Here is a 23,947-nt window from a genome sequence, read left to right as displayed (position 1 = left end):
CCAGAAATTCTGGCTCCCAGGCCTGACTTTTCTTAACTCCTGTCATTCTCTTGAATGACCCTCCCCAATCCCAGTTCCCAATCAAGAGAACCCCCCTCCTTTAATTTCCCAGGCTTTCTTTCCCCTTTCTTGATTCCCTCACTTTTATTACCAGTCTTTTCTTTCTGATGCCTGCAAATGATTTCTTTGGCCAGGGAGAAAGAAACCTGATGGGCTTGTGGGCATGGCAGGAACAGCTGGAAAGCAGGAACGCTTGGGTTCCCCGCCAGGGCAGCAGTGGCACGTCAAAGAATTGGAGGGGGAAGCCTCCTGGGTCCTCTGTCATAGGAAAGCTTTTTTGGCGATGCCTCTTTAAACTCTGACTCCTCCTTCTCTCCCCCCCCCCAGCCTCAGCCTCCCCCATCTAAATCTCCTGTTCCTGAGCGAGAAAAAGACACAGCCCAAATCCACAACCTGTTTATCACTCTCTCCTTCGCTCACTCTGTGGAGCTGTTGCTGAGCCTTTCAGCTGCCTCTCCTCTCCTCCCATCTGCTTTTCCCTTTTCCCCTCCACTGTTTTTCCTCTTTCCACTTGTTTTTACTCCATCTCTTGCTTTCTCTCGTCTACTGGTCCATCTATTCATCTACAGCTTCTCATCTTCCCCTTCTATGCATCTTTCCATCACCCATCCACCCTCCCACGCCCCTCCAGTTCTTTCATCCTTCTTCTTCTCTGTCAGTTCCCTACTTTCCATCTGTCCCTCATCCATTGCATGATCGCAGGCATCCCAGACTGTTTCCCTCTTCCCTTCCCTCATCCTCCACTTTCTCCAGCTCCTGCATCCCTTGTTGGGGGTCATCTTTTAATTGCTTCATCCATTCTTCCATCCATCCATCCACCCACATCACCCACCCACTTCTCCCACCCACTTCTCCCAATCTAAGTACCCTTGTGTTTGTGGATCAGGGCACTGGGGCTTAACCCCAGGAGCCACCATGGCGCTGCTGAGCTCCCCCACAGAGACCGAATGCCTAACCAAGCCACTTTTCTGCCGCAAGGGAGCGCTACGCCAGAAGGTCATCCATGAGGTGAAGAGCCACAAGTTCACCGCTCGGTTCTTCAAGCAGCCCACCTTCTGCAGCCACTGCACAGACTTCATCTGGTGAGATAACCTGACCCTGTGATGTACCCCTATTTGCCCTGTCTTTTGGCTGTTACACTTTGGTCACATTGCCCCATACTGCTGTTTGGATAACCTTGTTTGCCATCACCCTGTAACTTGACACCTCTTCCCCATAAAGACCTACCTTATATTCTGGGCTGCCTGTCCAAGTGCAGAAACTTACCAGAAATTTCTAGTGGATGTGGAATTCAGTATTCTGAGAATCTCACTGTTCATTTTTTATTTGTTGAAAAGTTTCTAGTCCTCAAGGCTGCAAAGGTAGCATTGAAAGTATGCAGGCAATGATTAAGGAAATCTCTAAAGCCAGAGTGGCACTCAGTAGGATTTCTGATGGGGTCTGAAGCTTTGGTGCCTTCTGTCACTCTTTGTCCTTCCTGTAACAAACAAAAGTAAAATAAATTATGCGAAATGTGTGCAGCTCTTAGAACTCACTGTTCCTTGCTGGAGAATTTGGGTAATCATGATACAGGCTGCTAAACTGACCAATAGCCCTTCTAGCTCAGTGCAAACAAAGAGTCTGATAACAATTTAAAAGTCTAATGATTTTATTGTGGCATGAACTTTCATGAACTGCAGTCCCCTTCATCAGGTGCATTGTCACCCATTGAAGGGTTACTGAACTGAGCTCTTCTAGTGAATAGGTGTGTCCTTGCCAACGTACCTGAGATGCCTTCACTGCTGACGCCAGGGCTAAAATCAAGGCTTTCACATATGCAAAGTAATTTATTGTACCTATCTCCTGACAAATGCCCCTAATCCTATAATCCTGTTTCCTACCTTGTTTCTCTGTAGCTCCATAGACCTTGGACTGTAACCCTTTTGCTCTGCAGGTATAACTCACAGTCTTGTTGCTCTGATTCCATCACTTTACATCTCTTTCTCTCCTCACCCTATAATCCCATAATTTCATCCATGCATCCATTTAGCCCCACTTCTTTGACCCAAGTAAACCCATTTGCTCTCTGCCTACAATCCTATACTGTATAGTTCTTTTACTTATCTCCCATAATTGTGACCATATGTAATGACATTCGCTCATGTAGTACCTGTGTTTCCAGTATCATCCCCCCCCCCCAACAGAACAATCTGTCTTCCGTGTTTCCTCCTTTCAGGCAAAATTCTGCTTTCTGAAATTAAGATTTTGGTATCAGAATATATTATGCAAAATAGGTTTATCTGCATTACATGTTTTAGTAGTGAATAATTCATTTTACTTTCTGTGATTCAGCTGTGGAAAGTATTAGGACACTTTTCTGGCAAGAATGAGGATGTTGGAGGCAAGGAGAGGGATGAGAAAGGAGCATGGAGATGTTTTGAAGCTTCAACGTAATAATGAGGGCTAGAATCTTGCTGTATAAAATGAATTATATGAATGTTAAATTCTGTACTAGGAAGTATTTATAATCTGACTATCAGCCCATAGTCCCAGCCTTCAAATCCTATAATCCTATCCTTTGGTTGTTTTTTTAACCAATACTTTTATGCAGAATCCATAGTGCTCACAATCATCCCCAAGACAGGCACCATTTCACCTACAAATTCTCAGGTCCTTCAAAGAGATATCCCTAGTTATGGTCCAAGGTGATTTGTCCTGCCTGTTCCTAATTTAGAACTTTGATCAATCAGTTCTGGGATTGAGAGATCTATGGTTCTAGTAGGGTTCCCCAACTAGGTTATGGTAGAGTTCCCAAATTGAAGAATGGGTAGGACATCAAGGGGCTTGTTGTGATCATAATGCAGTCACAGGTATTGGGCAATGCAACCCTATGTATATCTACTCAGAAGCAAGTTTCATTGTGTTCCATAGTTTACTCTCAGGAAAGTGTGTATAGGATTGCAGGTTTATTTGTTTAAAACACTCACTCACTCACTCATTTAGTTGTTAGAGTCGGAAAACAGGTCCCCAGTGCCTCATGGACGTTATGGTTCTTTTATTATCCTGCATGGCAACTGAGCTTCAAGAATGGGTGTGACAGACAAAATAACTAGGCTATGCCTTATATTTTTAATGAACAATGTTACTGCTATCCTATACACACTTGGGAATAAGAACCATTACTGGGAACCTGGGAGTAAGAACCATTGAACACAATGAAACTTACTTCTGAGTAGACACATATAGGACTGTGCTGGGAACCATTTTTATCCCCCCCCCCCCTTGAAAATCATGTTTGGTGTTGCTCTTTACTGCTGCCTCCAGAAGCTCCTTTTTCTCAAACATATTTTTCTCAAGCATGTTCCTGAAGGCAGCAGAAGTGATGGAAATTTGTTCTGACACACAGTTCTGCCATCGCAAAAAAAAAAAAACCTAGCGACAAACTCTGTCCATAACACATTCTCTGCTTGTGATAGGCAGAGATCCCAAAACACGAAGAATTCATTTTAAAAAATTACCAATGGGGACCAAACCTACAGTTGCCAGGATCTTATTATAGGTGTTTCCCAGTGTGCAGGAGAACTGAATTGCTATGTAAAGATGAGGAACAAGCTAACTGCATTCCACGGTACCTGGAATACAAAACATAAGGGTATGAATGGGCTGTGGCTGAAGTAGCATAGGTTTTAAATACAAGAGTCTCTAATTGTCTGTAATTGATAAGAGTCTCTGACTGTTAAGCATTGCCACTTATCCTGCTCTTACTGCCTGATACATCCCTGCCTGTGAGTTTTGCTCTTCGAGTTCCACTTGCAGCAGCTGTCTGAAGGTCCCCTCCTGTCTGAAGGTTCCCTCAAACAACCCTGCCCTTTCTCCCTAGTTGCCTCTGGTGCCTGGAATTCTTTCCCAGAACACCCACGTGATGGTGCCACCTCAAACTCCACATTTCCGTGGATGCCTTTGACCGCGATGTCTTTAGTCCCCGGTATGACAAGTTCTCCGTTCATGAAACTGAAACAAATATGTATGCTTTCTCTGTGTAACCTTGCTTCCAACTCCCTCCCTTTCCAGTGTGTTTCCCGAGTGGTGAATTTTAGATTGTAAGCTTTTTGGGGCAAGGATTTGTCTTCTCAAATTCTGGAAAGTGTCATATATAGTACACTAGAGGCACTATACAAACCATGAAGTTTGATTAGACAAAGGAACCTAAGGTTCAGCAACAAAATCCAGAAATTTAAACAAACTACTTAAACACGTTGAAGCCAAACAGAGCAGAAATAACCCAGCCTGTTCCCCACACAGTTCCCCTTATAGATTCTGATGGAAATATACCAACCTCTAATCGCTAATTGTAATCACACTGCATCTTTAGCATGACTGTGTAGAAATCTTGCTATCACAAGATGTGGTGATGGCCTCCAGCTGAGATGGCTGTTAAAATGGGGATTATACAAACTCTAATGGCTTTGAGAGTTAGGTAGAACCTCCATGTACAGAAGCAGTTAACCAGAACTTTCTGCTCTCTGTGAGCTTCCCTACTTGGCCGCTCTTGGAAACGAGGTGTGCTGATGTAGATGGATCTCTGGACTTATTCAGCAAGGCAGTTCCTTTTGCTTATGTCCTAATGTTCTATGCCAGGGGTGCCCAAACCCCAGCCCAGGGGCCACGTGCAGCCCTCAGAGGCTCCCAATCAGGCCCTCAGGGAACCCCCAGTCTCCAATGAGCCTCTGGCCCTCCAGAGACTTGCTGGAGCCTGTGCTGGCCCGAAGCAACTGCTCTCAGCATGAGGACAACTGTTCAACCTCTCATCTGAGCTTTTGGACGAGGGCTCCCTTCACTACTTGCTGATTCATATCTGTGATGCAGCAGTGGTAGCGAAGGAAAGGCTGGCCTTGCTTTGTGCAAGGCCTTTTATAGGCCTTGAGCTATTCCAAGACCTTCATTCATTCATATAAGTGCCATCGCTAATATATTCATTTATGTAAATTTATTCAAATATTAAATTGTAAATTAATTCTTTCTTTCCCGGCCCCTGGCACAGTGTCAGAGAGATGATGTGGCCCTCCTGCCAAAATGTTTGGACACCCCTGTTCTAATGTTATCTCAGAAAGAGCTCTGCCCCTCTTCCCCATTCCCCGTTCACCCCACGAGAGAAGATATGTCAGAGAGAAGGAAGTCTCACCCTGCTGCAACCCCATCAGAACTAGAATTCAGTCCCTTACTCATCATGTCTGTCTCCTCCTGCCCTTGAGGCACACTCATAATGAGCAAGTTCGGACAATGCACCAAACCACGATTCATTGAATCAGGAGCACAGTGGGAAGCAGTGTCAAGCCTGCAAGCTTCCCCCTCGCCTCCCCTTTCTTTTTCTCCTCAAGGCAGAGCTGTGACACAAGAATCCTGGTTACATGTGTCATCTGAACTGGAGAACTGTGATTTAACTGTGGTATACAAATCAGGATATGAAACTGGGAAGTGCAGTTAAACGGAACAGGATTTCTCTCTCATAGCTGGGCATGCAAAAGGAGGGGGAAAGGGAGTGTGCATACTTGGTGCTCCAACCTATGACTGAATCAGGCCACTCTGGGGAAAGCCCTTTTCAGATGTAAATCGTGCACAGAATGCAGGCATCATGGTATCAGACTCCACTCCCCATCTCTGTGCTGGAGCCGGAGTTCCTCTACAGTACATGCTGTAAAGTTGTATGCATGCTGGCTTCTGTTCAGAGGTTCTAATGAATATGTGTAGGTTGGGGGCACAGCCTGCCATCACAATGCATCTTCCCAGACACAGACATTCCGCATGTGAGACACAATGGAAAAGGGCAAAGGTGGGAAGAGGTAAAGTGGTTTTGACAGTTCCCAGTAAGACTGCATGGTCAGATTCTTTCACCTCTGGATCATTCATGCTCTGGATGACTATAATATGTTGTGTGAGAGACTAACATAAGAACATAAGAACAGCCCCACTGGATCAGGCCATAGGCCCATCTAGTCCAGCTTCCTGTATCTCACAGCGGCCCACCAAATGCCCCAGGGAGCACACCAGATCACAAGAGACCTCATCCTGGGGGGCCCTCCCTTGCATCTGGCATTCTGACATAACCCATTTCTAAAATCAGGAGGTTGCGCATACACATCATGGCTTGTAACCCGTAATGGATTTTTCCTCCAGAAACTTGTCCAATTCCCTTTTAAAGGCGTCCAGGCTAGACGCCATCACCACATCCTGTGGCAAGGAGTTCCACAGACTGACCACACGCTGCCTTTTGATAGTGGTGTGGAAGCTACGGTTAATACAGCAGTAAGTTTACTCAATGTGACGGGTTGCGCAGAACACATCTTACCAGTCTTAAAACAGCAGCCCCGCCTCCTAATCCAGTACAATTTCCAGGCCCAATTTGAAGGGCCTCACGTGAAGGAGGCAGAGTGACAACCTGGGGAAGGGGGGCACCAAGGCCTTACCAACAGGTAGTGCAAGGCAAGGAGCGTGTCTGGGTCAGCGTTGTGGCTGTTGAATGATCAGGAGTCCCCAGTCTGAACAAGAGACAGGGGAGTGGTGAGACAGGACAGGTGTCCTGGGTGCCACGGGGGAGGGGTGCTGGGTGTGGGTGGCAAGCAGTAGTGGCGATGCCTCCCATCTGCGGCGCTCTAGGTGGCTCCTGGCAGTTGTGGTGGAAATGGCAGCTTCGTGCCCCCATGACTTCTCGAGCACCCCTTCCTCTGGGGAGAATAGTGAGCACCTCCTCTTCCAGGGAGAACCCAGAAGTGACTGCCTTGCACCAAAAGCAGTGCAAGGCAGTCACTTCCAGGTTTTCCCCAGAGGAGGGGGCACTGGCAGCTTCTCACCCACATCATGTGACATCACTGCCCCGGATGGTGAGGCAGTGTGGTATGCCACTGGCAAAGGACCCAAATATCAGTGGCCCTCTTCAGTGTTCCTATCCAGTCACTCCACTGAAAACCCTTGCAGTATTATCTAGTCCATGTTTTCCTTGGTAGTAAGCCCCAGTGGTCCTTTACTCTGAAGGCAAGGCCAGCTACATATTACATGCAGCTGTGTGTATCTCTTTCCTGCTGGTTTGGCCCTAAGTGTGGGTAGGATTGAAACCTACATGGTAAAGTCCCTTTAAACTTTGTCCCTTATGACTGGAACATGAGGACCACTTTGTAGTGCAACATCTCTGTGTCTTCTGATCCTTCTTGAGAACCTGATGAAAGTTTGGTTTATCCCCAGTCATTCCCAACCAAAAAAATTTTTTTTTAAGTGTCTATAACTGCAATTGCACATATTCTCCTCTGCCTGCCCATCCCTGTTCACTAGTTCACTTGCCCTTTCTTCAAGCTCCTCTGGGCAGGGACCTTACTTTAAAATTATTATGTTTATGTGATTCTGTAAAGTGCTGTCTACAGTGATGTTGATATATAAACAAACAAGCAAAGACCCTTTCCAAGGACTGGTGATGCAGAAAAAAGGCTGGTGACAAAGGCACCAAACTCCAAGTTAGATGAAAAGGCAGCTGTGTGTCAGCTTGTGGTAAAACCTGGAGCTTTGACACCAGCACCCCCACAGCGCTGGGAGTTAGTGTCAGGTGGAAACAAAATATGCTAAACCCCTCATCTCTATTCATGACTCACATAGCAGAGGGCACAGACATCTTTGTAATAACTTAACTCTGATGACATACAAACATTTCCATTCTCGATTGGGGATGTGACAGTAGGGGCCCCCACATATACTAGATTGCATCCTTGCATTCATTTTATTCTTTCTTTCTTTCTTTAAAAACATCTGTGTTACATTTATTGTCCAGATTGGGTGCTCAAAGTGACATATAATACATACATTCAAAAGTAACATCCAAATTTACAGTGTAAAACACAATAAAAGGAGCTATAGCTGATTAAAGCTTAAGACAGAAGAAATAACTGAGGAACGGCCTTTAGCTCAGCAATTTTCAATCAGTGTGTTGCAGCAGATTGGTGTGCTGTGAATGGTCCACAGGTGTGCTGCGGAACTTTGGGGCAGGGTAATATATTAGTAGGGCCGTTGGGGATGTGAGTCCCCTACCCTCTCGCTGGTAGCACAATTGTCAATTGCCAAAAAATTGATGGTGTGCCCTGAAAATTTTAGAGTCTTGTTAGTGTGCCATGAGATGAAAAAGGTTGCAAATCGCTGCTCTAGCTCATAAAACTAAGTTTGCAATCCTATGCACACTTACTTGAAAGTAAAAACGAGTCTTGTGGCTTCTTAGGGTCAAACTAGACTGGATTCCAAACGCGACTTCAACTCCCAATGTTGGTGGTTGTTTTTTTTTTTAAGAAATAGCACGGAGGGGGAATTGTGGCAAAGGGTAGGGGGGATTTATTACTTTGTCTCTAGTTGTGATCTGCTCTAGCTCATAAAACTAAGTTTGCAATCCTATGCACACTTACTTGAAAGTAAAAACGAGTCTTGTGGCTTCTTAGGGTCAAACTAGACTGGATTCCAAATGCGATTTCAACTCCCAATGGTTTGTTGTTTTTTTTTTAAGAAATAGCACGGAGGGGGAATTGTGGCAAAGGGTAGGGGGGATTTATTACTTTGTCTCTAGTTGTGATCCCAACTGCAGCCCCTTTGTGCATAATTTTCAGTGGTAAAACACTTACATTGAAAGTCAACGGAAGCTTTTTCCCCACTAGAAATAGTGTGGGGGTGTGACTGGGATTGGTCCTATGGTGAAGCAAAATCCCCTTATCCCTGTTGTGATTTCATGACATTTTGCCTTTCCCCCAATGGCTATTTCTAAAACAAAACACCGAACAGAAAGTTGAAGTCTTGTGTTTTAGTTCTAGTTTTACCCTTAAAGCTAACCAAAACAGGAACAATGATCAACCATGCTGATCAGAAAACAGGGTGGTCTCTAATAAAGAGGGACAGGTAGAGTATATGATATCTGTCACCTGAGTAAGATGTTTTGTGAAAATGATGAACTGTGGCAATTACAATTGTGGAAGCAAGACCTGTGGAAGCAAGGCCCACCGTACTCAGGAAAGGGATGAGCTGTGGTGCATGAACACCAGCAACGTCTTGAGAAAAATGAAATGCCAGAGTTTCAAGTGCTTGTGAAAAGCATTTTGGGAGGAAACCAGCTTGGTTTCCCATGGAAAGGAGCTTCCTACTGGATGCATTGCACTGATCCAGCCCAGTGATCAAGATGTGATATGCTGCAGGGCATCATTTGTTGAACTTCAGGTGCAGGAGAAAATACACACATGAAGGGGCCCTGTCTCGAAAGGTAAGAACCATTGAACCTGGAACCTAATCGAAAGTCAGCACTGCAGTAACCTGTTCTTTCCTACTTATGCCAAATAACTGGTTGGCTACTTTTCTTCTGGACTAGCTTCCAAATCATGCTCAGGGGATGCCCAACAGAAAATGCATTGCAGTAGTCAAAACGAGAGCTTACTTTTGCATACGTAGCCAACTACTGCTCAGAGAGGAGAAATTGCAACCTCCTCACCAGCTACAGCTGTTGAAAGGTCTCAAATGAATACTGTTATATTGAATATTATATTGAATATGCCTCATACCCCACTTCCCTCAGCAGTGAGAAGTTCTGGGGTGCATAGTACCTGGATTCTACCTTCGTTTGGAGGAGAGATCACTGGAGGTTTCTGGTGTCATAATATTTGCTTTTTAATTTTTATAACTACTATATAGGCTAAGCTTTTGATGGGGACAGATAATAGAATGCTCTTGAGTTGCATCTTCAACTAGAAGCTCTCACATAACACCAGAACCAGGGGACATCCACTAAAATTGAGTGTTGGGAGAGTTAGAACAGACAAAAGGAAATATTTCTTTACTCAGCGTGTGGTTGGTCTGTGGAACTCCTTGCCACAGGATGTGGTGATGGCATCTGGCCTGGACAGCTTTAAAAGGGGATTGGACAAGTTTCTGGAGGAAAAATCCATTACGGGTTACAAGCCATGATGTGTATGTGCAACCTCCTGATTTTAGAAATGGGCTATGTCAGAATGCCAGATGCAAGGGAGGGCACCAGAATGAGGTCTCTTGTTATCTAGTGTGCTCCCTGGGGCATTTGGTGGGCCGCTGTGAGATACAGGAAGCTGGACTAGATGGGCCTATGGTCTGATCCAGTGGGGCTGTTCTTATGTTCTTATGTTCTCTGCACCTCAAAGGGTACATTGGCTCTTGGCTTGCTCTTTCTCTGTCTCTGTCTCTCTCTCTCAGCTTCTGTTCCAGTGCCTGTTTCTGACAGATCAAATCTGCCTGTCTTTTGTTCTCCAGGCACAGTTGGCCGTGTTAGCTTTGTTCTCAGACTGCCCAAGGAGAGGTGGGGTAATGAGTCATCTACAGATTGACTACAGCTCAGGTTTTGTTAAAAAATGATGTTTCTAGCCCTAAATGCTATGAAGATAAGCTTGAAAGAGCATGGGCCGAATCTCAAAAGCCAGAGGGGAACTGATCAAGATTTCTAGTGGTCAGAGGGTGGAGTTTCAGTACCTTGGACAGTAAAAAGGATGCAAAATAATAATGTATATGGCAGCTGGCTTGATTAGCATTGTTTTTAGGTTACAGAATTCAATTTGTCTTGTTTCCGAATCTGAGATGCCTTGGCGCATAATTTTGATCATTGTAAAGTATAGAGCATGCACAAATATATCATTATTAGTTTGCACAGGTCACAGTCAATACCACACCCCAGTGACTCTTGGAATTAAACATGTTATTCAGGAGATCCATTACTGGATGACACTTCAAAGCAGCCATGGGTCGGGAATACATACAAAGTTTTTTTAGAGCAGTGGCATTAGTGGTTATAACTGATATAACCATTTGTTTTCATGCAATTTTTTTACAGTATAAATTGTCACACCCAAGACTGCTGCTAGTTATACTCCCTGTGGGTGGAACAACTTGGGTGGAATGATTTACACAAGGGGTAACATGGGTGTGGTCCCTCAAACTCCTAACAGCATCAAGAAAATGGTGTGGTAGAAAATAGTTTAACAACCCTTTTCCCAGCATGGTTATTCCAATCAGATTTGGAACACCTGCATCTATATGAAAATAGAAACAAACATTTTAAAGATCTAATCATAATTTTCACGTGTAATGTGCGGTTTGGCCCTTATTAGACTCCATGGCACAATTTCAAGTAACCACTGGGAAAACAATGCAAAAGTAATTAATACACATATTCTGCTTTTATCTCTCACTCCCCCCCAAGTAGTTTAAGTTAAAATGAAACATAAAACAAGGATTCCAGATTAAAATAATAACACAAAAGGCAAAAAAAAAAGGCACCAGGACACAGAATCAAGACAACCTTCTGCATTCCATTGCAGCTGTATTGAACATGCACTTAACAAGGAAAAGAGGACATTGCTAGGCAGGAGAATGGTTGGCAACCTTCAGTCTCGAAAGACTATGGTATAAGCCTACAGCACCCAGTATTCCCAGGCAGTTTCCCATCCAAGTACTAACCAGGCCTGACCCTGCTTAGCTTCCGAGATACTTCTTGCCATAGAGGTGTTTGAAAATGGTGTTATTTATTTTACTCATAAGTCAACCCATTGTGTTCAGTAAGACTTAGGCTGTAAACCTGCCTTACTGACCGGGAAAAAAAAATACCCCTAGTTGTTAATCCAGATGCACCAACTTGTTCATGGAGTACAGTACCTACAAATTGCCTCCAAACTGTCATACTGTCTGTGCAAATTTAGTAAAGCCTTCTGTACTCACATGAATGTTTCCCCTTTCCTATTTACTCTGTACAGCTACACTGGAGTGTAGAAGGAATTGAGTTTTAACTGGAAAGTTTTTCAAGTAGCTACCCACATGGTAGCCACAGTGAAACAAAATATAGTGGCTTGCAGCGTGAATAAACAAATAAACAACACAGCATGTGGATCAGTGATACAACACATTCTAAAAACTGCTGTCCTGTCTTGTATTCTGCTTGGCTTTTTTTTTACCACTACAATTACAAAATATGCATCAGCTAATCTTACTGTGATGCCTTGTCAATTTAGCAAAGTTTGGACAAACATTTGGTAAACAAGGGTGGTGTCAGAGGTCAGCCAGGTTGGGCCTTGGCCAAGGGCCCATGCTGATCAGAGGGTCACTTGGTTAGTTGGCCCTTAAATCTCAGTACTGGTGGTAAGGGTAGCTGCCAGTGGAGAGGAGAGGAGGGGTGCCATGAAGGCTCAGTTCATTGCCTCAAGGCTACCTAGTAAACTGAAACCAGCACTTGGTAACTCTGTGTATCCCAACCATCAATCTGCCTCTCCTTGTCCTCATTTATACAAGATTATTTTAAACCAGTGTTTGTTGCCCCTTAATCCTCCACTGAAATCAAGAGAGTTTACGTCAAAGTAAACAGGTGGACAAATGGCACGTGTCTGCCTAGTCACCAACTTATACAAATTTTCAACCTTTATTTCCTTTTCTCCTAATGTTTCATATGCCTACAGCTGCCAACTGACCAGGAAAAAAACACCATGGCCTGCACCTTTAAAAGCTGTTTAATCAGCAGGTGAAACTTTGTGAGGCACATCACCTGCTGATGTCTGCAGAGCTGAGCAAGCTGCTGTTAAAAGCACATGAGTAGGGGCCAGTGTGAACTCTACATGTGCCTGTTTATTTTGGAACCACTGCTCAAGATTATGCATGCCACAGCAAAATTCGAAGTGTCTATGTGGGGCAGACATCTGGCTGTGTGCAAATTTGGAATGATTAAAAAATGCTCTCGCACACACACCTGCCCCCATGCAAAGGACAGCACAGGAACCACGGGAAGGGGAAGCATTTATAAAAGTCCAGTCTTTATCCTTCTGTACCTCTGAGCAGTGAGATTATCTCGATCAGGGTATCAAACATAAGACCCGTGGGCCAGATGCAGCCCCCAGAAGCAATTTCTCTGTCCCCTGTTATAATTGGGCTCTCTCATCTCAAAATTATGAACACAATTTGCACATTTTCTCTTTTGTCATTTGCAGCTAATGAGTTTATATGTGAGAACAAAGTGCTTATTCTGGCCATCATCTGCTGAATGATGTCACTTCCTGCTTAATGACATCACTTCTGGACCTCGGCAGGCACAATCAATGCTATTCAATTTGCTATCGGATTTGTCACCCCTGATCTAATTAGATGGTCCCTAGTTCCTAATTTGTAGTGTCTAACTCCCTGTTTATTTAAAGGTCCAGACCAAGCCTGAATGAGGACCGAGGTTTTGAATGCGTATGCACCCTAAAATAAACCGCACCACAAGGAAATTGTCTTCTATGAGCTCTTCTGAAAACAGTCTCATTGAAGAGTCCTTTGTCATTGTGATTTTGATCTGAGAGAATGGGGCAACGTGTCTGAGCATGCAGGGTGCACAAATGGACATTTGGACCATGTTGTTCTTGACAGGAGTTTGTAGGGGACAGTCTCTCCATCATGGACATCTGGATGTGGGGTGATCCAAATCTGATTTGGGGTTACAAGCATATTTAAGTTCCACAGTCTCATTCAGGCTTTGTCGGTATTTTGAGATCAAATATGGGGGAACTAGAAGCTACAGACTAACAGCCCAATCCTGCAAATTTTCAACTTTTCAACGCGGGGCTGCAGTGGTGTTGAAAATGGCTGCCGCTGCATCTTGTGCACCCCAGGCAGCTGCTGCCGCCTCTCTGGGAGAGGGGGACTTTCATCCCCTTCCCCTGGGTAATGTGAGTAGCCCTGCAATGGGGCTACTCAATTTCATTATGACCTGGTGTAGCATTCAGAGCCTCCATGTTGGGTGGACAGCCCAACACGGAGGCTTGGTCCTTCCTCCCTCCTGCCCCACTCCCTCCCCTGGCAGGCCTCCTCCCCTCCCTCCCTCCGCCTCTCCCTGCCCCGGAATGCCTCCTCCACGCCTCTCCCCATGCCCCACCTACCTATCTGCTGCCTGGCGGTCAGCGCGACCGCTGAGTGGCGGAGCTCCAGTGCTTCGCCAGCGCTAGGGCCCACAAATGTGCCTCATGGCACATTTATGACAGTGCGCACCAGCGGTGAGCCAGTGCGCAGTGGTTAGGATTGGGCCCTAAGATAGGAACCATCTCCAGCATTTCAGCTTTGTTAACTAAATTCACTTGAAGCTTCTCTTCCTTGGTTTTTACACTGTGGGAAAGGCAGCAGCTGTCCAATGGCTGTCATGAAGCAGCTGTGGAAAAACAGAGTGGTTCTGACAGGCGCAAGAGCTGGCAACCCTAAAAGAGAAAAGCAGGATCTGAGCTTTCCCCTCCTTTATTCTTGGCCCAGAATTAAAAGTCTACTATTCTGGGTTATATCTCAACATCCTTCCAGGCCACCTCCAGCTCCTTCTTTGTCCTCACATTTTCAAAACTGTAAAGCCACAGTGTGACTTTGATCCACTCCTGGAACACCATGAGACATAGAAACTCAAAGGACGTAGACCAGAGTCTCTAGGGGGAAAAAAAGTGGAGATAAATACTAGTCAGAAATAATCACACTGAGAACCTTCCACCCCACACTTTCCTCCCTCAAGGGAAGGTGGGATTGATTCCTTCAGGGTCTTCCCTCCTCCTCCCACCCCAACCTGCTCCACCTCAAACATTTGTCAGACCCAGAGAAATGAGCTCCATTTTTCTTTTTCCACCCCCATTTCCTTCACTTCTCACTGCAGAGACTCTGAGTTGTATTTACAACTACTGGTATATTTGCTGTGGCAAGTTGCACCCACTCAGGCCTGAGAGAAAGAAAGCCCCTCAGGCATATACTTGAGTATTGTGGAGTAATTGTGAAATATATCTCAACGAATGGTTCATACCTGCAGTCAAAGGGGTTTAAAAGGTTTTTTAAAAAATCTTTAGTTTTTGTGATTAAGTTGGAGGCAGGCTCTATTACACCAGAAAAATGAATATGCGTAAACTACATGTATGGGTGCATGATTCCAGTATCAGAAATGCAGATCATGCTGAATTTCTATATAGAGAGGATGGGGAGATTTAGATCACTGCATTTGTGGGGAAGAGACACAGAATCCTCCTCCAAAACCCTTCCCCACATTTGAAGTCCCAGTGGGAGACAAATAGCTGGGAGAAGCAGGTGCTGTGTGTGTGTGTGTATGTGTGTTTGAAAACATGGATAATGGAAGGAAGGGTTCAGCACGTCCTCCCACCCGTCCAAATGTTGTGTTTTAAATTTACCTTGCATACCTCCATTTCACAGGAATGCCATATTTAATACAAATGTGTAGTTTTCCCCTAAGAGTAAGAATTACCTCCTCTCAGAGGAGTCCACCTGTTGTGTTTCTGAGTGAGTCCCTGTTCTTCGCATGTCCTCTCTGCGGCTCAGTAATTCTTTGGTGTCTTTCCATAAAGAGCAATTCAATCATCTGTTCATACCAATTGCAGAGACACAGCAAGGTTATCTAGACCTCACTGAAACTGTTTGGATGGGGGCAAGACTATGACTCACCCAGAGATGCAGTGTGCAGCTTCTTTTGTGGTTGGGTGCTTTGGGCTTAGGGGAACCTTTTGCAATATATTTACTGTAATTTATTTGTTTCTCAAGTAGCATATTGGTGTTCTACAGCACAAGGTTGGTGAATAGCTATTTTAATCTGTATGACTGTGCATATGGAATTAGGAGGTGGTAGTTATTCTCGTTTAATTAATTTGGAATAAAAAAACCTCAACTACTTGGAGGTCTCCTGCAGTTCATATGTAAGATTGTATTCCTTCCCAAGAGCATCTTTCTGCCTTTAGAGAGTTTCCTGGCCTGCAGAAATGTGGCATCCTGCTTTCCCCACCATGTTGATAAATCTGCAGTTGTTGAATCTTGGCATGTTACACAGCTGTTAAGGCGCAGAGACAGTGGACATTATAAACTTGTATTGATTTGATAGTACAGGTGGAGCCTATTTATCCGTGTTAGTTCCGTTCCTTGACTCGGCGTGATTAACAAAACACGTGTTGTGCTAAATTCTATAGAGTTACGCAAATACACTGCAGCCTGACACTTCCGAATGGAAGGAAACTAAGGCAGCTGTTATCAATCCCCTCCCCTCCACTCCATACTGAGTCCTTCCTGTTGCCAGCTGCCCTGGCTTCTTTCACATGGGATGCTGATCTTTTAAGAGTCCAGTCCTATGCATTTCTACTCAGAAGTAAGCCCCATTCCAGTCAATGGCACTTACTCCCAAGAAAGTGTGGAGAGGATTGTAGGCTATATCTCATGCTTTGCTTAGTGGGAAGGCTTGCTTGTGTCGGTGATTGCATGCACCATGGGGTGCTTGTGTTGCTTGTGTTGGTGATTGCCTGCACCATCTCAATGGGGGGGGAATTTGGCAAACACTCCCTGGGTTTTTTAAAGCAATCCCCTGTTGCTACCACCACACCTGCCTCTGTGTGAGTGAGAGTGAGAGTGATTGAGCGAGAGCTCCACCTTGCTGCATGTGTTCTGCCTACAGAGATTTTCGGGCCCCCCTTCCCCTCTTTGCTGACTCAGGGGCTCCAGGATTGTTACTGTTCCTTTGCAAGGGGAACCTCTTCCAGGGCTATTTCCCTGCCTGGGCAAGGCAGGGCCTTTTTTGCAGTGTTTTGGGCTGCCTGGAAATGGACGCCAGCACAGGGCAAAGGCGGCAAAAGTGTGTGTGACTTTAGGTTCCCCCACCCCATTCTCATTGAGACAAATCCTCAGATAAAAAATCTGTGGATAAAAAGGCTGCACCTGTACTTATTTTATTTGTAATGGATTTCCCCAAAGAAACCTAGGAATTGTAGTTTGGAAAGGGTACCGGGAATTGTCTTTCAAGGTTTCCTAGCCCCCATGGCAAAACTACAATTCCTAGGGGGTTCTCTGAGAAGAAGGAATTACTATCATACTAGTTTAAATCTATACTATATAGAATATGCCTATCAGGAAAAAAATACTATAGCCACCATTCCTGGTTCATGTGCTTGGTTGCCAAGAAACTAGACCTGTTGGATTCAGATTCTCCTCCGCTGTTCCCTTAACAAAGAGCAAAGGATTCCTTAGATTTATTTAAGAGGTTTTTTTTTATCCCACCCTTCTGCCCACACAGGGGCCACACGCAGGGTTCATAATGGATACAAAATACGTAATTCATAAATCAGTCAAGGCATTCATCCAGTAATTTCAGGTCCACTCACTTCCCACCAGGACTACCCTGCACAACCCAGGAGCCCCTTCCCTAATCTACAGACCCCTTGCTAGCACAACTAGGCAGCAGTTCCCTCAGGGGGTAAAGAAACTGGCAAAGAATTGGGGCTGAGCAGGTAGAATTCACTCAGCCCAGAATGGAGAGGGATCTTCCCTGCTGGCAGTTACCAGTCAACGACTTTCATTTATGACCTCTCAGCCTATTAATCATTATGACAGTTGGCAACCTTCAGTCTTGGAAGACTATGGTATCACACTCTGAATGGTGGTTCTGGAATGGTGTCTAGTGTGGCTGAAAAGGCCAATTCGGGAGTGACAATCCCTTCCACACTGGGAGCAAGTGTAGTCTGTTCCTGGTCTGTCTCCCTGGCTATGAGCCTTCCTTCTTCGCCTCTTTGCCTCAGTTTGTTGGGCAAGTGTCTCTTTGAACTGGGAGAGGCCATGCTGCACAGCCTGCCTCCATGCGGGACACTCAGAAGCCAAGGTTTCCAATCTGTTGAGGTTCATTCCTAAGGCCTTCAGATCCCTCTTGCAGATATCCTTGTAACGCAGCTGTGGTCTACCTGTAGGGCGCTTTCCCTGGATGAGTTCTCCATATCCTTTGGGATCCGACCATCACCCATTCTCACTACATGACCAAGCCAATGCAGCAGTGTTTCAGCAGTGTTTACATGCTAGGGATTCCAGCTCATTCCAGGACTATGTTTTTTGGAACTTTGTCCTGCCAGGAGAATGTGCTGGAGGCAGCACAAGTGGAAAGCGTTCAGCTTCCTCTCCTGTTGTGTGCGAAGAGTCCATGACTCACTGCAGTACTCAAGACGCAAGCTCTGTAGACCTGGATCTTGGTATGTTCTGTCAGCTTCTTGTTGGACCAGACTCTCTTTGTGAGTCTGGAAAACATGGTAGCTGCTTTACCGATGCGTTTGTTTAGCTCAGTATCGAGAGAAAGAGTGTTGGAGATTGTTGAGCCAAGGTGCACAAAGTCATGGACAACCTCCAGTTCATGTGCAGAGATTGTAACGCAAGAAGCCACATCCTGACCCATGGCCTGTGTTTTCTTCAGACTGATTGTCAGTGCAAAGTCTTGGCAGGCCTTGCTAAAACATTAATTATTATAACAATTCATTAATTATATTTATAACCTACTTTTCACCCAAGACTGGCTCCCAAAGTGTCTTACAACTACATTCTACCACAAGGTACAATACAAGTACATGGGTATTGAGTGTGTGTGTGTGTGTGTGTGTGCAGTGGGTGGAGATACTTGGTGCTCACAGTTTTAACACTGTGGGACACCCCCCCCTTCCATGTTCTGTGTTGTCATAACTTGCTTGGATTTTTTATTCCTTCTGTGCCTTTTAAATTAAAGCCACTTGCTGAACCTTCAAAACAATTGCAGTCAGTAGTCTGATGACTGCAGAGAGATGTACAGTTCTGTTTTCTTTCCTGCGTGATGGAATAAGTTTCACCAAAGCCTTCAGCATCTGTTAGGGCCTGGCGGAACATTGAGAAAACGGTGCTGTCAGTTTCAGGAGATGATGAGGAAAAGGGGGGGAGAGGCGTGGAGGTGGATTTAACTAACTGTCATATTTAAGTCCCTGCTTAACAGAGAATTCAGAAATCTTGGCTGCCCCAGCCTAGTTTGCTTCCGTCTAAGCAGCCTAATGTTCTCAAACACGCTCTTTAATAACCCAGCCATAATTACATAATTGATCCAGAGTTAACGGGCATCACTGAATATGTTCCTGATGCAACAGACCTCTTTACCAGAGAATATAGCATTTCTGAAATCTGCATTTCCCCTGCGTTCTAAATCCTAGACACCTACTATCTTCAGGAAATTTGACTTCACCACTCCTCAGCTGCCTGATGAATGTGCTTGTTAAGGGCACAGAAATTTGCTAGCTCAGTGCTCTTTAAACTGGCTTCCTACGCTTTGTGAGAGCTAACAACCTGTTTTTTTTCTATTTTCTTACAGGGGGATTGGAAAGCAGGGGCTGCAGTGCTTAGGTAAGAACTTTCTTCTGATTTTCCTCTTTGGGCTGGTTCTTTCATCAGGTTTAGAGCACCCCGTGCTGTGAAAGCACAATAATGCGTTCAGTGTACAATGAAGCAGCTTCACAAAAGGGAAGGAATTCCAGTTTTATAGAAGAGAGGCTGTGGGGGCTGAAGCCACACCCCCTTGCCTGTTGACCTCAGATAAAATGGGGGGGGGGATTATTCTGAACAAGTCACTGCACAGTTTAGACAAAGTGTACATTCTGCATATTCTCAAAGGCACTCTCAAGTCAGCCTGCATATACAATGAGGGAGACAAGGTCTCTTGGGTTAGATGAGAAGAGTTTGCAATTAGAAGTCCTGTTTTGCTTTGGGAATGGGGTTGCTGCAGCCTTTCTTCCTGATGAAGGTTCTGTACCTTTAACCCCTGAGGGCTGGGGATAAGAATAGGCCCTCAGTTTGGCTATACTTGTTGTAAGAGGCGACTGAACAGCCACCAGGTAGATGGGACTCATCAGCCTGGGAAGGCAGCTCATCTGAGAGAAGGAAAACTCTGATCCCAAACCTCCACTGCCTTGTGGCTACATCCAGTTATGGAAAAGGCTTCAGGAGTCAACCTCGAGGCAAAATCCCGAGCCGGAGTCCCTGAGGCAGTTCATGGCTGAACACAGTCACGTTCTGGCAACTCCTGCGACGTCGCTAGAACCAACCGTATTGGCTTCTGCCTTTCCATTGGACCATTTCAGCGACGTGGAGAGGGGGGATTTGCTGCGTGGGTAACAGCCTATCCTCCATACCTACTTTATCCAGGCTTCGCACACTGGAGAGGACACTGTTCCAGAACACTATTCAGAGCGCGATACCATAGTCTTCCGAGACTGAAGGATGCCAACACCCACCTTTAACAACAGCATTGTAACAAATAGATAATCATCAGCAAGTGCAGCTTTCCCTTGGCATGGAGATGAGGGGGAAGCTGCATCAATTTGATTTACAGTGTACCTGTCTGTAGCTTTAAAAGGCATGAAACTTCTTGGGGGGGGGGGGAGAAGCAGCAATTCTGGCCAGGACAGGAAGACTGGAAGCAAGAACTGATTGGAGAGTTGTGCTGGGACTGGGGGAGTTTTGGGTTCAAAGGATCAAAGTGGGAGAGAGAACCATGTATGCTTTCCTGGACTCCTTGGAGTGAGATATTGCAGGGTGTGGGCAACCTGGGATTCAGGACTCTCTAGTTCTTATCAGGGAGGGGACCTCGATTGTGTGGGGGCTGGGCTGGTTGTTTCTAATTTCCCTAATTCCCTTTTTAATCAGACTGTTCACATACACGGCCCCTGAGCCAGGTTTCATTGTTTCGCTGAACTAGATTCCTTCATCTATTTTAGGGCTGTGAATTCTCTCTCTCATTCTCCTTGTATTTTTACATACACTTCTTGCTCTTCCGCTACCCTTATACCTGACACTTCATTCCAAATTTACCTTCATATTGGCACCTGCTTCCAACTTGTTTGCCATTCCTCCCAAATCCCCAGTACTTGCTTGCACGCACCATAGAGACTATATATATAATACACACTGTAGGACATGAGCACAATGTGACAATCTGCCCTCGTCTCCTGCTTGCAAATTTAGCCACAAGTCACACCCAGAAAGCCTAACCTCCCTTACCACCCAATTCTATGGGCCATCTGCAGTTGTGGACCTTGTGTTCCAGCAGCCCAGTGCATTTTATGGTGTTTGCAGAATGCAACATGCTATAGAGTGCAGCCTGGCTGCCACCACGAATACTGAGTGGCGGCGGCCTGGTGACACTGGCCTCTATGGGAGCACCTGTGCTAGTAAGTTGGTGGCAGCTTCACCAATATCCTATCTGCCTTCCTGGCATCGCTCCACTTTCCCTGGTCCACTTGGACTTGCGTCAGCAAAATAGCCAGATAGACCCATCAGGGCAGCAGAGACTTACCCTTGCAAGGGAACAAATGGAATAGATGTTCCCTTATCTGGAGACCTCCTGGATTGCTGTCCCTTGCAGGATGCAGCGTGCACTCTGAAAGGACATTTGAATAGGATTGGGCTGTTAATTTCAAATTGATTAGGGGCATATCATATTTTTAATTTCATCTGTATCCTGCCTTTTTCCATGAAACGCACGCAGACATCATCTAGGATTCCCAGGTAGTCTCACGTGCAGACACGGACCCCTTGACATAGGTCTGCTTAGCTTCTGCAAGGCTGCTGCATCATGTGCCTTCACATAGTTCTCCAGAATTAGCCTTGGCTCTCTGATACAAGTCCACTGCATGTTTGAAGATGCACGGTTGCCATGTACACACCGTGCATTTAGCTACACTGCTGCAAAAAGTGTTTTTTTCCACTAAGAATACGCAAAGCAGGCATTTATGGCTCAATCCTAATAGAGCCTTGTGCTGGAACTAGCATTCTGGGCTGTATAAGGTTCTTTACCACTGTTGTAAAATGCAACACACTATTCAGCATGATCTGGCCGCCGCTGCCTGCAGTGAGTGGCTGTATCATGCATGCCAGTGGAGAGGGAAGGAGCCCTTGCGCCACTTATTTGGTGGGGAGGAGGGCGGGTCAAGGCTGGGAAGGGGGTGGTGCTAGTACTGCCGGTATCCTGTCCCCTTTCCTAGCCTTGATCTGCCTTCCTGGATCCATTTGGACTTGCGCCAGCTATATAACTAACCTGCAATTCCTGCACATGATGCACAATTCCTGTACATACAATTTTCACTATGTGGAAAATGATTTCTGGGTGGGGTATTGTTGCCCATGAAAATGCCCTAAATTTTTGGACAAAATGGGAGGAGCTCAGAAAGTACACTGAAATTGTTTATTTAGTTAAATGCAAAAATATATTTTGGTACATCTTTGAAGTCTGTTTTCTTATTTCTTTTCATTGGTGCCCTTCATTCCTTCTTTTTTTAAATACTTAGTGCAGGTGTGTTCCCTCCCCCCCAGACTTTTATAGAATGCTACCTCACAAGCTGCAGTCTCTTGTGGTAGTGGGTGAGGGTGGAAGAAAGGCTCCTTAACTTTTCCCCTCTGACTTTTTTCTGCGAAAAAATTCCTCTGAATTGATTTTTGCTCTGCAAGGGAAGAGATACAGGTGTTTTGTATCTTTTCCCCCATAGGGCATTGGGGACACCAGGAAGAAATATTGAAGGATACAGAGGGGCAAAGTTCATTTCTGGAGTTTTGCCCCACATGCTAGATTTCTGAAAATGAAATTACCCATGAATGGTCCCACCCTAAATGTCAGTGAGTCTGCGGAAATCCTGGAATGAAAAAGGCTTGTGGTTGTGGGGATTTTTTTTTTTTTTGCAGAAAAGCATGCTGGAGGAGAAAGCATTAGTTTATTTATTTTATGCTTTCTTTAAAATATTTATATCCTGCTGTTCCTGCCAAAAGCAGCGCACAACAAAAGGCACACTGCAGTCAATAAAAACAATTGCAGGATGAGAAACAAAACGTGATATTAAACAATAAGACAATACAGACAAACCATGTTGTTCTTTAAAAGTAATGACCAGTGCCTTGACCTGAGCCTAGAAGAAGGCTTTTTAGCTTTGTTTTTCCAAGCACCATCTTTTGCAGGTACCACTTGACAAGTGTCGTCACTACTTCCGGAGCAGCAGCTGCGCACAAGAGTGAGTGGCTTACCACCACCCCCATTCCCCCCAAACCATTCCCAGTGATGCACTCCACTCCACTGCCTCAGCTATTACCACTTTCAGGCCAGGTGGGGCAATGTCTTGTGGTCCCATGGCAGTGGAACCACGTACCACCTGTAAGACTGTGAGGTACCTCTTGTGATCATCCTAGTTCCATGGGTTGAATAGCACTGACCTAGAAGCAAATAGGTTAGTGAGCCCTTGTCCTCCACCCCATGGTCATCTACAAGAGACTGCAGCAGCCTCTGCAGTTGCATTTTATAAAAGGAAAAAAAAAAGTGGAGAAAAATTACACGCAGCTTGGTGTCATGTGCAGTTCATCCTTATCTATACATAGATCTCCATGCTCTTAAATAGATCTCATTCATATGCTGTCACATGCGCCAGTGGAAATTTCAAAAGTACTGTCATCTCCTATGTGTGGATCTCACACTTGCCGTGAGGTACACACACCCTGAGCATATTCTCGCCCTCTCTACACTGGTGCATACGTATGATTTTATGTCACACGTATTCAGCCTCGTGCAGAAACTCTCTTGTGAACCTAGTCCTTTGGTCCTTGGCTTGCGCTTCTTCTTGGATCCAGGAGCCCTTGTAAAATTTCTTCCTCTGACAAATTGTGGTGGCCAAGTTTCTTACTTGTGCATCAATGCATATTTACATACCTATACCTGAAGAGGCACCTGCAAGACCTCTGCCCTTCACAATCCTATTCGCATGTCCCCCCATTCAGTTACTCACATTCCACTTCTTCCCATAGCCCAGATTCAAGCCACCCCCCCATCAACGGGTAGCTTCTGTGCCTAGGATCTCCCCCCTCCCTTCCCCCCACTTTATTACATTCTGGGAAACACATCCTCAGCAATCTGTGTCCAGACCTGCTGGTTGCTAAGAAACCACTCTACCGGCTGCTAAAGAAATCGCTAAGCAACCCCCCCTCACTTGCCAGTTTTATCACCACCTGTCAATCAACTGCTGCCCCATTTCATATTCCATTTTTTTTCAACTAAGCATCCCTCAAAACAGCTGGGGGGGTC

General features: G+C 45.3%; 1 protein-coding gene across 1 annotated transcript in view; it reads left to right on the top strand.

Moving 5' to 3' along the window:
* The first annotated feature begins 975 nt into the window (after nucleotides 1-975).
* The window catches only part of PRKCG (protein kinase C gamma), a 44,252-nt gene continuing 21,280 nt past the window's right edge, over nucleotides 976-23,947 (top strand). Inside the window, exons 1-2 of the mRNA XM_066627688.1 lie at nucleotides 976-1,142; nucleotides 19,202-19,233. Coding sequence (XP_066483785.1) covers nucleotides 976-1,142; nucleotides 19,202-19,233 — 199 coding nt within the window. The remainder of the gene's footprint in view (nucleotides 1,143-19,201; nucleotides 19,234-23,947) is intronic.

This window comes from Tiliqua scincoides, chromosome 5, assembly GCF_035046505.1.
Source record: "Tiliqua scincoides isolate rTilSci1 chromosome 5, rTilSci1.hap2, whole genome shotgun sequence".
NCBI classification, from domain to species: Eukaryota; Metazoa; Chordata; class Lepidosauria; order Squamata; family Scincidae; genus Tiliqua; species Tiliqua scincoides.
The sequence above is the reverse complement of the archived record's forward strand: the minus strand, read 5'-3'. Positions and strand labels throughout refer to the sequence as shown.